A 12,294-nucleotide genomic window follows, 5' to 3' on the forward strand; every position below is an offset into this window, starting at 1 on the left:
CACACTTAGCTTTCACTTGACGTTCCTGATGATGGAGTCAGCGGGGGAGAAGACAGTGGAACCTGTGGCCCGAGAGGTACCCTGAAAGCTATCCCATTTAAGGCAGAGTGGAGGCAGGGAGAAACTACTGGCGGTCTTGACTGGCGGGGAACTGCCAGCAGTGTCTCATCACTTACTGTTGGTTCCTTGATGACCCATGCGATGGAGCTGAGTGGGGAAAGCTCTTGCTTATCCAATTTATTCAGTAGTTAGATTTCTTGCCGTGTAGGTTGAGAGATGGAGCACTTACACCTTCCTACAACATGCCCTACCAAGCATGGAGTTAAGCTGGCCTGGTTCCCAGTAAAATCCAGGGCTCACCTGCTTTGTCTAGAGTGGCCTCTGAACAAGGAGCAGTGGAATTTGGCCCAATCCAGGGGTCGCTGGAGTCTAGCTCTTTTCCGGCAATGGCAGTGGCACCCGTAGCGATTATGAAGTCAAGGAACTGCTCACCACCCTCAATCTCAAGAAGTTGGGATGTTCTCCCATCTAATTTGGTGATTTTCTAGTCACGGTGAAGACGGCCCTTGCAGACAGGCAGTAGGATGAAAGGTGGCATGGCCCCAGTCTTATAAAAGTACTTGGTGGGCTTGAATGATGCTCAGTAGACGGTGGTAATGCACTCCGTGGTTTGGATACCCTGTGTACCCAATTGGTTCTTTGTACACATTTCAGCTAGGTTGTCCTCTGACCCTTCACATTCAGGAAAGTGCAAGTCCAGTCTGTCTGACCTCACCTCATCAGTCAATCTCTTAAAAAGAAGAACATAAGGAACAGGATCAGGAGTACAGAATCTGACCCATTGAGCTTACTCCACCATTCAATAAGATCATGACTATTCTGGCTTTGGCCCCTGCAGGCTGAGTTGGTGGTGAGGAAGGCAAATGCAGTGTTAGTACTAGAACATAAAAGCAAGGATGCAATTGGTCAGACTGCATTTGGAGTATTGTGAGCCCTTATCTAAGGAAGGATGTGCTGGCATTGGAGAGGGTCCAGAGGAAGTTCATGAGAATGATTCCAGGAATGAAAGGGTTAGAGTTTGAGGAGCATTTGATGGCTGTGGGCCTGTATTCACTAGAGTTTAGTAAAATGGTGGGTGGAGGGGGAAACCTCATTGAAACGTCTCAAATTTTGAAAGGTCTGGATAAAGCGAATGTGGAGAGGATGTCCAGGAACAGAAGCACAGCCTCAGAATAGCAGAACATCCATTCAGAATAGAAATGAGCTAGAGAGTGGTGAATCTGTGGAATTTCATTGCTGCAAATGCTGTGGAGACCAAGTCATTGAGTATATCTAAAGCTGAGGTTGATAGGTCCTGGATTAGTCAGGCCATCAAAGGCTGTGGGAAGAAGGCAGGAGAATGGGATTAAGAGGGATAATAAATCCGCCATGATGGAAAGGGGGAGCAAACTCAATGGGCCAAATGGACTCATTCTATGTCTAATGTTCTTAGGGTCTAACCTGCCTTTTCCCTATAACCCTTAATTCCCCTGCTATGCAAAAATCTATCTTGCTGTGTCAGAAATATATTTAATAATATATTCCCTGGGCAGACAATTTCAGAGATTCACCACACTCTAGGAAAAATGGTTCCTCCTCATCTCCATCCTAAATACATTCCCCCAAATCTTGAGGCAATGTGTCCTAATTCCATTCTCACTCTTCTATCGCACCCAGTCCCTTTCTTATGTTTTATAATTATTTCTTATTCTTCTGAATTACAACTAGTATAGTCTTAGATGACTCAGTCTGTCTTCATTTTTCTAAGCCCCTCATCTCTGGAATTGACCTGGTGAAACTCCTCTGCACTGCCTTCGAAGTCAATAAGTCTTTCCTCAAGTAAGGAGACCAGAAATGGACTTATTACTCCAGGTGTACCCTGTACATTTGGAACACAACAACTCTGCTCTTAAATTTTATCCATCCAGCAATGAAGTTCAACATTCCACTCGTGATAACTAATTAAACCTGCAATCCAACCCTTTCGCAATTCATACACAAGCATTCCCAAGTCCCTCTGCACAACAGTATGGTGCAATCTTTCATCACCTAAGCAAAAACCTGAAATTCTATTTTATTCCCCACTCTGATCTCTAAGCCTTTCTCCTCACCTGTCTATCACCTCTCCTTGGTGCCCCTCCTTCCCTTTCTCCCATAGTCCACTCTCCTATTCTATCAGATTCGTTTTTCTCCAGCTTTTTACCTTTCCCACCTACCTGGCTTCAGCTGTCATCTTTCAGCTGGTCCTCCTCCCCTGCCTCTCCCCCACCGTTTTATTCTGGTGTCTTCCCCCTTCCTTTCCAGACCTGAAGAAGAAGGAACATCAACTGTTTATTCATTTCCATTGATGATACCTGCAGTGTGCATGTGTGTGTGTGCGCGCGTGCGCGGATGTAGGTGTCTGTGTACGGATGTGTGTGTCTGTATGTCTGTGTGTGTCTGTATGTCTGTGGGTGTGTGTCTGTGTGTGGGTGGGTGTGTGTGTACGTGTGTGTGTGTGGGTGTGTGTCTATATGTCAGTGTGTGTGTATGTCTGTGTGGGTGTGTGTCTGTGTATGTCTGTGTGTGTGTGTAGGTGTACGTGTGTGTGTGTCTGTATGTGTGTGGGGGTGTTGTGTGTGTCTGTGTATGTCAGTGTGGGTGTGTGTCTGTGTATGTCTGTGTGTGTGTGTGTAGGTGTACGTGTGTGTGTGTCTGTATGTGTGTGGGGGTGTTGTGTGTGTCTGTGTATGTCTGTGTGTGTGTGTGTGTGTGTGTAGGTGTACGTGTGTGTGTCTGTATGTGTGTGGGGGTGCTGTGTGTGTCTGTGTATGTCTGTGTGTGTGTGTGTGTGTGTAGGTGTACGTGTGTATGTGTCTGTATGTGTGTGGGGGTGTTGTGTGTGTATGTCTGTGTGTGTGTGTGTGTGTGTAGGTGTACGTGTGTGTGTGTCTGTATGTGTGTGGGGGTGTTGTGTATGTCTGTGTGTGTGTGTGTAAGTGTACGTGTGTGTGTCTGTGTGTGGGGGTGTTGTGTGTGTCTGTGTATGTGTGTGTGTGTGTCTGTGTCTCTGTGTGTGATGTAATTTTATTTATTACAGGCCCTTCCGGCCCGTCAAGCCATGGCACCCTGCAACCCTCGACATTCCCAATTTAACTCTAGTCTAATCATGGGACAATTTACGTGTTTGGACTGTGGGAGGTACCGGAGAGAACCCACACATTCCGCAGGGAAGACGTACAAACAGTGTCAGAATTGAACTCTGAGCTGTAATTGTATCGCGCTAACCATGGCACCCAGCAATCCCTCCTGATCCATGCTGCTACCCTGGTTTTGTGTCAGACCACAGTTCCGCCTGCCCATTGTGAACAGCCGTGATCCTCGTCAGACACCCACTATGCCATCGTGTAGACACGGATTATTCCATCTTCCCATCTGACACCCCACAGCCCAGCTGAATACACACCATCCCTTGCCATAATCAGTACGGGAATTGCAAGGCATCTGACAGCAAGTCCCTACAAAGCACTGCGAGGACTACTGAGAAGATTGTCAGGATCCCTCTCCTACCCATATTTATCAGGAGGAATGCCAATGCAGTGCCCTTAGCATTGTCAATGATCCCTCCTTCCGTCCATCCATCAATCTCTGACCCCTACCATCAGGCAGGAGCCTGTGTTAAGGAATAAGTTACGGCGATATAAGTGAGTTGATGGGATTGGATTGAGAGACAGCATAGATTTGATGGGCTGAATGGAAATAGGAAGTAAAAATAAATCGTGATGATCCTGGGTTGCAGGGATCTTGACAACAGGTACCTTTTTAGAGCCTGGAACCTGGAACTTTGCAGCACTATATAGGCCCTTCAGCCCACAATGTTGTGCAAACTTTACCCTTCTCTCCTACATAGCCCACCAGTTTTCTTTCAGTCATCCTCCTTCACTGCAAAGAAAAAAGCCCTAGCTCACTCAACATATACTTGCTCTCTAATCCAGGCAGTATCCTGGTAAATCTCTGCTGCACCTTCTCTTAAAGTTTCCACCTCCTTTATAATGAAGAAATCAGAAGTGAACACAGTACTCCAAGTGTGATCTAACCAAAATTTTATGGAAATGCAACATTACTTTGTGGCTCTTAAACTTAATCTCCCAACTATCAACACACCATAAGCCTTGTTACTTGCCCAATCAACTTTGAGGGATCTATGGACGTGGACCCTAAGGTCCCTCCGTTCCTCCACACTGCTAAGAAACTTGCCAAAAACCCTCTACCTTCAAGTTCAAATTTTCAAAGTGAATCACTTCACACTTTTCTGAGTTGAACTCCATCTGCCACTTCTCAGCCCAGCTCTGCATCCTGTCAATGTCCCATTGTAACCTATAACAATGTTTTACACTATCCATAACTCCACCACCTTGTGTCAACTGCAAATTTACTAACCCACCTTTCCACTTATTTATCCAAGTCACATAAAAATCTCAACTTTTGTACCTAATTACACAGCATAGTCATTCATTTCATCAGATCAGTGTTAGCTCCCAGGGGAACAGTCCCAACACTTCCCTCCCCATCTTGTTTCCCAGTAGTCCTGCAAAATGCTATTTCCCCCCATTTTTTTGCATCCAGGACCAATCAACCTACACTCATCACAATAGGAAGGATGTGGAAGCTTTAGAGATGTTGCCTGTGTTAGAGAACGTGTTTGTGAGCTAAGTTGAACAAGCTAGGGCTTTTCTCTTTGGAGCAGAGTAGAATGAGAGGCGAGGTGGGAGAAAAACAGAGCACCAGTAGGAACAGACACAAACAGTCACAGAGACAGTGTGCAAACTCCTTGCAGACAGCACCCAAGCTCGGGATCGAACTCAGATCTCTGGCACTGCAAGGCAACAGCTCTACCCACTGTGCCACTGATCTGGTGGAGTCTTTGGAATGAATGATTTGATTAATTTAAATACATCCTTCTCTCATAGAGTTTAATGGTTGACCTACAAGCAGGGGCTTTCCTGAAAAAAGTAAGTACCCGACCTCTGAATCTTGGATCTTGGCAAAACTCAGCAAGTTGCACAAAAATGTTGACAGTAAATGTTTGCAATCTTCAGTCACTGTCTTGGCCAGTATTGCTGCTCCCTGTCATCATAATTAAACTGGGTCTTGGGCAATATTTAAATTGAATGTGAGAGGGAGAATGTGAACTGATGTTCAAGTTCAAAGTAAAATTTATTATTAAAGCATGTCACCATGTCACTATATACTACCCTGAAATTCATTTTCTTGTGGGCTTTTACAGAAAAATAAAAAATATAATAGAATTTATTAAGCACTATAAATGACAAATACTGACTAACAACCAATGTGCAAAAGAAGACAAATCATCAAATAATAAAAAGTAAATAAATAATGCTGAGTCCACAGGTCATGGAGTCAGTTAGTGAAGAGGTGAATGAAGTTATCCCCGCTGTTTCAGGAACCTGATGGTTGAGGGGTAATAATTGTTCCAGTAGTGCTGTTGGGACCTGAGGGTCCTATACCTCCTGCCCGATGAGTAGAGAGCATGGCCTGGGTGGTGGGGGTTCTTTGATAATGGATGATGTACTCTTGTGGCAGTGCTTCATGTACAAACCTCATTTCCAGAAAAGTTGGGATATTTTCCAAAATGCAATAAAAACAAAAATCTGTGATATGTTAATTCATGTGAACCTTTATTTAACTGACAAAAGTACAAAGAAAAGATTTTCAATAGTTTTACTGACCAACTTAATTGTATTTTGTAAATATACACAAATTTAGTATTTGATGGCTGCAACACACTCAACAAAAGTTGGGACAGAGTTAAAATAAGATTGAAAAGTGCACAGAATATTCAAGTAACACCAGTTTGGAAAACTCCACATTAAGCAGGCTAATTGGTAGCAGGTGAGGTATCATGACTGGGTATAAATGTAGCGTCCATCAAAGGCTCAGTCTTTGCAAGCAAGGATGGGTCGTGGCTCACCCCTTTCTGCCAAAATTCGTGAGAGAATTGTTAGTCAGTTCAAAAGGAACATTTCCCAATGCAAGATTGCAGAGAATTTAGGTCTTTCGTTATCTACAGTACATAATATTATGAAAAGATTCAGAGAATTCAGAGACATCTCAGTGCGTAAAGGGTAAGGTCGGAAACCACTGTTGAATGTGCGTGATCTTCGAGCCCTCAGGCGGCACTGCCTAAGAAACAGTCATGCTACTGTGACAATTATAGCCACCTGGGCTCGGGAGTACTTCGGAAAACCATTGTCACTTATCACAGTCCGTCATTGCATCCAGAAATGCAACTTGGAACTGTATTATGCAAGGAGGAAGCCATACATCAACTCTATGCAGAAACGCCGGCGAGTTCTCTGGGCCCAAGCTCATCTCAGATGGACCGAAAGACTGTGGAACCATGTGCTGTGGTCAGATGAGTCCACATTTCAGCTAGTTTTCGGGAAAAACGGGCGTCGAGTTCTCTGTGCCAAAGATGAAAACGACCATCCTGATTGTTATCAGCGAAAGGTACAAAAGCCAGCATCTGTGATGATATGGGGGTGCATCAGTGCCCACGGCATGGGTGAGTTGCTTGTATGTGAAGGTACCATTGATTCTGAGGCATATATTAGGATTTTAGAGAGACATATGTTGCCATCAAGGCGACGTCTCTTCCCGGGACATCCATGCTTATTTCAGCAGAACAATGCCAGACCACATTCTGCACGGGCTACAACAACGTGGCTTTATAGACACAGAGTGCGTGTGCTTGACTGGCCTGCTGCCAGTCCAAATCTATCTCCTATTGAAAATGTATGGTACATCATGAAGAGGAGAATCAGACAACGGAGACCACGGACTGTTGAGCAGCTGAAGTCTTATATCATGCAAGACTGGGCAAAATTTCCAATTGCAAATCTACTACAATTAGTATCCACAGTTCCAAAATGATTAAAAAGTGTTATTAAAAGGAAAGGTGATGTAACACAATGGTAAACATGCCTCTGTCCCAACTTTTGTTGAGTATGTTGCAGCCATCAAATTCTAAATTTGTGTATATTTACAAAATACAATTAAGTTGGTCAGTAAAACTATTGAAAATCTTTTTTTTTGTACTTTTGTCAGTTAAATAAAGGTTCACGTGAATTAACATATCACAGATTTTTGTTTTTATTGCATTTTGGAAAATATCCCAACTTTTCTGGAAATGGGGTTTGTAGATGTACTCAGTGATTGGGAGGGCTTTACCTACTGGGTATCCACCACTTTCTGTAAACTTTTCCATTCTTGGGTATTGGTGTTACCATACCAGGCTGTGATGCAACCAGTTAGGATGCTCTCCACTGTGCATCTATAGAAGTTTGTCAAAGTTTTAGATGAGGTTCTCCATGCTTGTGTCCTGGTGGCCAGAATAAGCTGGGGACAGGGAGTTGGGTGTTGAATGAGCCAGGGGGATGGGGGTTGGAATCTGCCAGCTGCATTGAATACTGGCTGCATAGACAAGTTTCATCACAGTTGCAGAAGGATGTCCTCCCATGCTGAGATAAGGATAGTCTTGTAGTACAGAGAAACAGTAGTGAGGTAGGATAGGGGCCCCATTATCTGTTCCTGGGGACAGGAAGTAGGGTTGGGGAAGTTTCACCATTCACCATCAGATGAGGAGGAAAGATTGCACCAAGTTCCCATGAGGTGGGAGGGGTGAGAATTGCTCAAGTTCCTCCTTCAGAGGATGGGAGGGGTGAAAGTCACACCCACTTCCTTTCTTATTCAAGATTCAAGATTATTTAATGTAACTTCCTGTACACAAGTGTAAAGGAGAATAAAATATTTGTTATCCTGGATCTAATGCAGCACAAAAAAACCATAATAAATTCAAGAACAGAATAATAAAAAAACAGAATAAATATCAATACATAAGATAGCATGTATATATCGATTGATTGTGTGTCCATGAAGTGACACTGGGCAGAGTAGAGTTTGGACATTAAGTGACTGACAGGAGATTATAGCGTAGTGGTGGTTGTGGCTGTGGATGAGTGGGTTAGTGGGAGGAGGTGTTGTTCAGCCTTACTGCTCAGGAAAAGTCCATTTTTGCATCTGGTGGCCCTGGTGAGAATGCCACATAGACTCCTCCCTGAAGGGAGTGGGACAAACAGTCCATGAGCAGGGTGGGTAGGAACATTCATGATGTTACTGGCCCTTTTCCAGCACCTTTCTGTATTTATGTCCTTGATGGCGGGTAGGCTGGTGCCAGTGCTGAGAACTTGGGGATTGCACCAAGTTCTCAGTCGGGACAGAGAGAGGGTGTTGTGTTAAGATGCCCACTCAAGAGTGTGAGCATTAAACCATCGGTCCGCTCTATGGATGACAGCAGCTCATTAGTGAACGGTGCCAGATTGGTACTGTCTGTCCAGATACAGTCTGGAATGTGACATGCCAACAGTGAGTTGCAACCCATTGGTGGGACAAGGCTTCCAACTCATTTCGATCTTAAATGGGAAGCCAACGAGATGAATCTGACCAGACATGAACCTCCAGCGGGTGGTTCCACCTCAGGCAGACCTGGACCTCTGGCAGGAGGTCCTGACCCAGCCAAACCAGGAACCCTTGGTGGGAAATCCCAAACCAACCAACCAGTGGGAGGTCCCAATTTGGCCAGTCTTGCAACTCTGGCGAGAGGTCTGAACCCAACCAGATTTGGTCCTCCAGTGGGAAACTTCATCCCAACCAGACTTGGTCTCAGGCAGGAGATCACAACTTGGCCAGACCTGGACCTCCAGCGGGTGGTCCCGAACTGGATGGATCTAGACTTCAGACATGAGGTCCCAACCTGGCCAGACCTGCACCTCTGGTGGGTGGTCCTGAACCAGCTTGATTTGATCCTCCATTGGGTGGTCCCAAGCCAACCAGATCTGGATCCCTGGTGGATCTGGATCCTAATCCACCCACTCCACTCGGAGGGCTCAGTGAACCATGTACCTCAGGGCAGGGGCTTGTGGTTAGGGTGGTGGGATCTGATTAAGGGCATCTCACCACTTCTGCTTCTCTTCCTGCAGGTTGGAGATGAGCATGAGGTTCTACCCAACAAGCTCTATAAGGAACTACTGAACACCTTGCAGAATGAGAGGCAGAGATGCCAATGTAAGAGGGCTGGTTGCTATCCCTTGTCTAAAATCGTCAGATCCTCAAGCAATGGAATATTGTCCTGCAATAATTGGATTTGTTCTGCTAGGAGATCCATGTTTGGCCAAATCTGGCTAGTGTCTTCCTTGTAGAAAGAATTGTAGGGTGAAATCATTTTTGTTAGTTCTTTAATGTTCTTATGTCACCTGTTTTCCTGACATAGCACATTTTGAGATCTTTCTGTCATCTTTTCTTCTCAACCTGTTCATTCTCTCCAACTCCTTCTGCAGAACTTTTTCACCTTGGGGTTTTCCAAATCCTCATTGACTTCTTTATTAGGAACCTCCTGCAACTAACAAAGTGGCCACTGAGAGTATTTCTGTATATTTGTGATCTTCAGCTGCCGTAGGCCATCCACTTCAAGGCACAACGTGTTGTACATTCAGAGATGCCACTGTTGTAATGCATGGTTATTTGAGTTACTGTTGCTTTCCATCAGCTTGAACCAGTCTGGCCATACTCCTTTGACTTCTCTCATTAACAAGGCATTTCAGCCCACAGAACTAAGGTTTGCTGGATGTTTTTTCCTTCCCTTTCACTCCCCTTTCTGCACACAGGAATCTCTGCAGACTCCCTTGCTGTTCGCTGTCATTTTCCTAAGCTTTCTGCCTCCTTCTGAAGTAGAATGAGTCATTGAGGCTGACGCCTTCTTTCCTTACTTCAATCCTATCACGCTTTGAGCTTAGTGGCACAGCCCTCCAATGCCCCCTCACACAGCCTTGGTCTCAACTGATCTTCAGTAGGTCTCTGAGTGACACCTTTAAAAGTTCTCCAAGAACATTAAATACAGCGTTGTACAGTCTCTTCAGCCCACAATGTTGTACCAGCTCTTTAACCTATCTATTGAATATTGAAACTATAAACCCATGAGCTTACCCAACCAACACATCATTCCCTGCAACTTCTGCCATCTTCAATGGGATCTTACCGCCAAACACATCTTTACCTTCCCCACTTTCCACAGGGGAAGTGATAGAAGTGCTACACCTGCCCATTTACTTGCATTCAAGGCCCCAAACAGTCCTTCCAAGTGAGGCAACACCTCACCTGTGAATCTGCTGGGGTCATCCATTGTATTTGACGCTCAAGGTATGCCCTCCTCTACACTGGTGAGACCTGAATTAACTGGGTGCTTGCTCTGACAAGCACCTCTGCTCCATCGCTCCATCTCCCAAAAGCAGAATTTCCCACTGGCCAGTCATCTTAATTGCTATCCCATTCCTATTCCAACATATCGGAACGTGGCCTCCACTTGTGCCAAGATGAGGTCACTCTCAGGGTGGAGGAGCAACACTTCATATTCTCCCCAGGTAGCCTCCAACCTGATGGCATAAACATTGATTTCTCCTTCTGGTATTTTTCCCTCCCCCTTCCCTCCTCTTCCATTCCCCACTCAGACCTCAGCTGCCTATCATTTTCCCATGGTGCCCCTCCTCTTTTCCTTTCCCCCATGGTCAACTCTCCTCTCCTATCAGATTCCTTCACCTTCTGCCCTTTACCTTTCTCAACCGCCTGGTTCATCTATCATCTTCTAGCTAGACCTCCTTCCCCCACCTTTTTATTCCCCTTCATTTCCAGTCCTGATGAAGGGTCTCGGCCCGAAGCATCGACTGTTTATTCATTTCCGTAGATGCTTTGTTATCTGCTGAGTTGCTCCATCATTTTGTGTGTGTTGCTCTTGATTTCCAGCACCTGTAGAATGTCTTGTGAATACTGAAATACCTAGATAGAGGATGTTTCCTATAATAAGTGAGTCTAGGACCAGAGGGCACAGCCTCAGAATAGAGGGACATCCATTTAGAACAGAGATGCAGAGGAATTTCTTTAGCCAGACGGTGTTGAATCTGTGGAATTCATTACCATGGACAGCTGTGGAGGCCTAGTCATTGAGTATGTTTAAAATGGAGGTTGGTAACATCTTTATTAGTTAGGACATCAAAGTTACTGGGAAAAGGCAATAGAACAGGGTTGAGAAATCAGCCATGATAGAATGGTGGAGCAGACTTAATAGGTGGAATGCTTATCATCCATGTATCTATCTGACAGTCTGTCCCTAACCTGTCTGCCTCTACCATCATGCCTGGCAGGACATTCCAAGCACCAACCACTCTGTTTAAAAAAACTTACCTCTGACATTCCCCCCTTACCAATCACCTTAAAATTATGCCCCCACATATTAGCCATTTCCATCCCTGGAAAATGCCTCAGGTTGCCCACTCGATCTATGCCTCTTATCACCTGGTATATTATAAACAACTCACTTCTCAAACTCTAGCTCTCTCAACCTTTCCTTATAAGACATGCTCTCTAATTCAGGTGCTTATCTTCTCTCTACGTTAAGACATAGGCCCATTGAGTCTGCTTGCCACTCAATCATGGTTGATTTTCCCAACCCCATTGTCCCACCTTCTTCCCATACCCTTTCACCCCTTACCAATTAATAACTGCCTTAAATACACCCAATGGCTTGGTAAATTAGGGCATGTGTGGGTGAGGATGGAACTGATCTTTCAGATGACATTGACTTCAGAGTGATACTATTGACATGCCTCTGCACTTGTTTCCCAACAGCGAGTGAGGAGTTGAATGACTTGGTGACAAACACCTTTGTGCTTTTTTTTGTTAAAATCGTTGGCCACTATTCCGCACACCTCAAGCGAAACAAGGACTGCACCATCTTCCAGGAGAAAGATTTCCGGAAATCCATTGCGTCCAAGTCCATACGGAGGTTTCTCAAAGTGTTCATGGCAACCCAGATGTTCTCATTGTTTGTTGAGGACCTTCAGGGCCACCCATTCTCTGAGGAAGGTAAGGCAGGAGAATTATTGGGTAACTGAGTACAGGTTTGGGATGAAGTTCCATAAGAAATTGTTGTTCCTAATTTGGAGTATTGTGTGTGGTTCTGGTCATAAGACCATTAGACATATGAGCAGAATTATGCCATTCAGCCCATCGAGCCTTCTCCACCCCTCTATCATGGCTGATCCCGGATCCCACTCAACCCCATGCACCTGCCCTCTCACCATATCGTTTGATGCCCTCACCAATCAGGAAACGATCATCTTCCGCCTTAAATATACCCACAGACTT

General features: G+C 45.0%; 1 protein-coding gene across 2 annotated transcripts in view; it reads left to right on the plus strand.

Annotated features, from left to right (window-relative positions):
* The window catches only part of LOC140717082 (DENN domain-containing protein 2D-like), a 105,850-nt gene that overhangs the window by 83,742 nt on the left and 9,814 nt on the right, over positions 1–12,294 (plus strand). Inside the window, exons 8-10 of one of the 2 annotated variants that reach the window (XM_073030262.1) lie at positions 4,989–5,030; positions 9,078–9,162; positions 11,776–12,012. In XM_073030262.1, coding sequence (XP_072886363.1) covers positions 4,989–5,030; positions 9,078–9,162; positions 11,776–12,012 — 364 coding nt within the window. The remainder of the gene's footprint in view (positions 1–4,988; positions 5,031–9,077; positions 9,163–11,775; positions 12,013–12,294) is intronic. The other variant, XM_073030263.1, reaches the window with a different exon arrangement.

The sequence above is a fragment of the Hemitrygon akajei genome, chromosome 27 (genome assembly GCF_048418815.1).
Source record: "Hemitrygon akajei chromosome 27, sHemAka1.3, whole genome shotgun sequence".
NCBI classification, from domain to species: Eukaryota; Metazoa; Chordata; class Chondrichthyes; order Myliobatiformes; family Dasyatidae; genus Hemitrygon; species Hemitrygon akajei.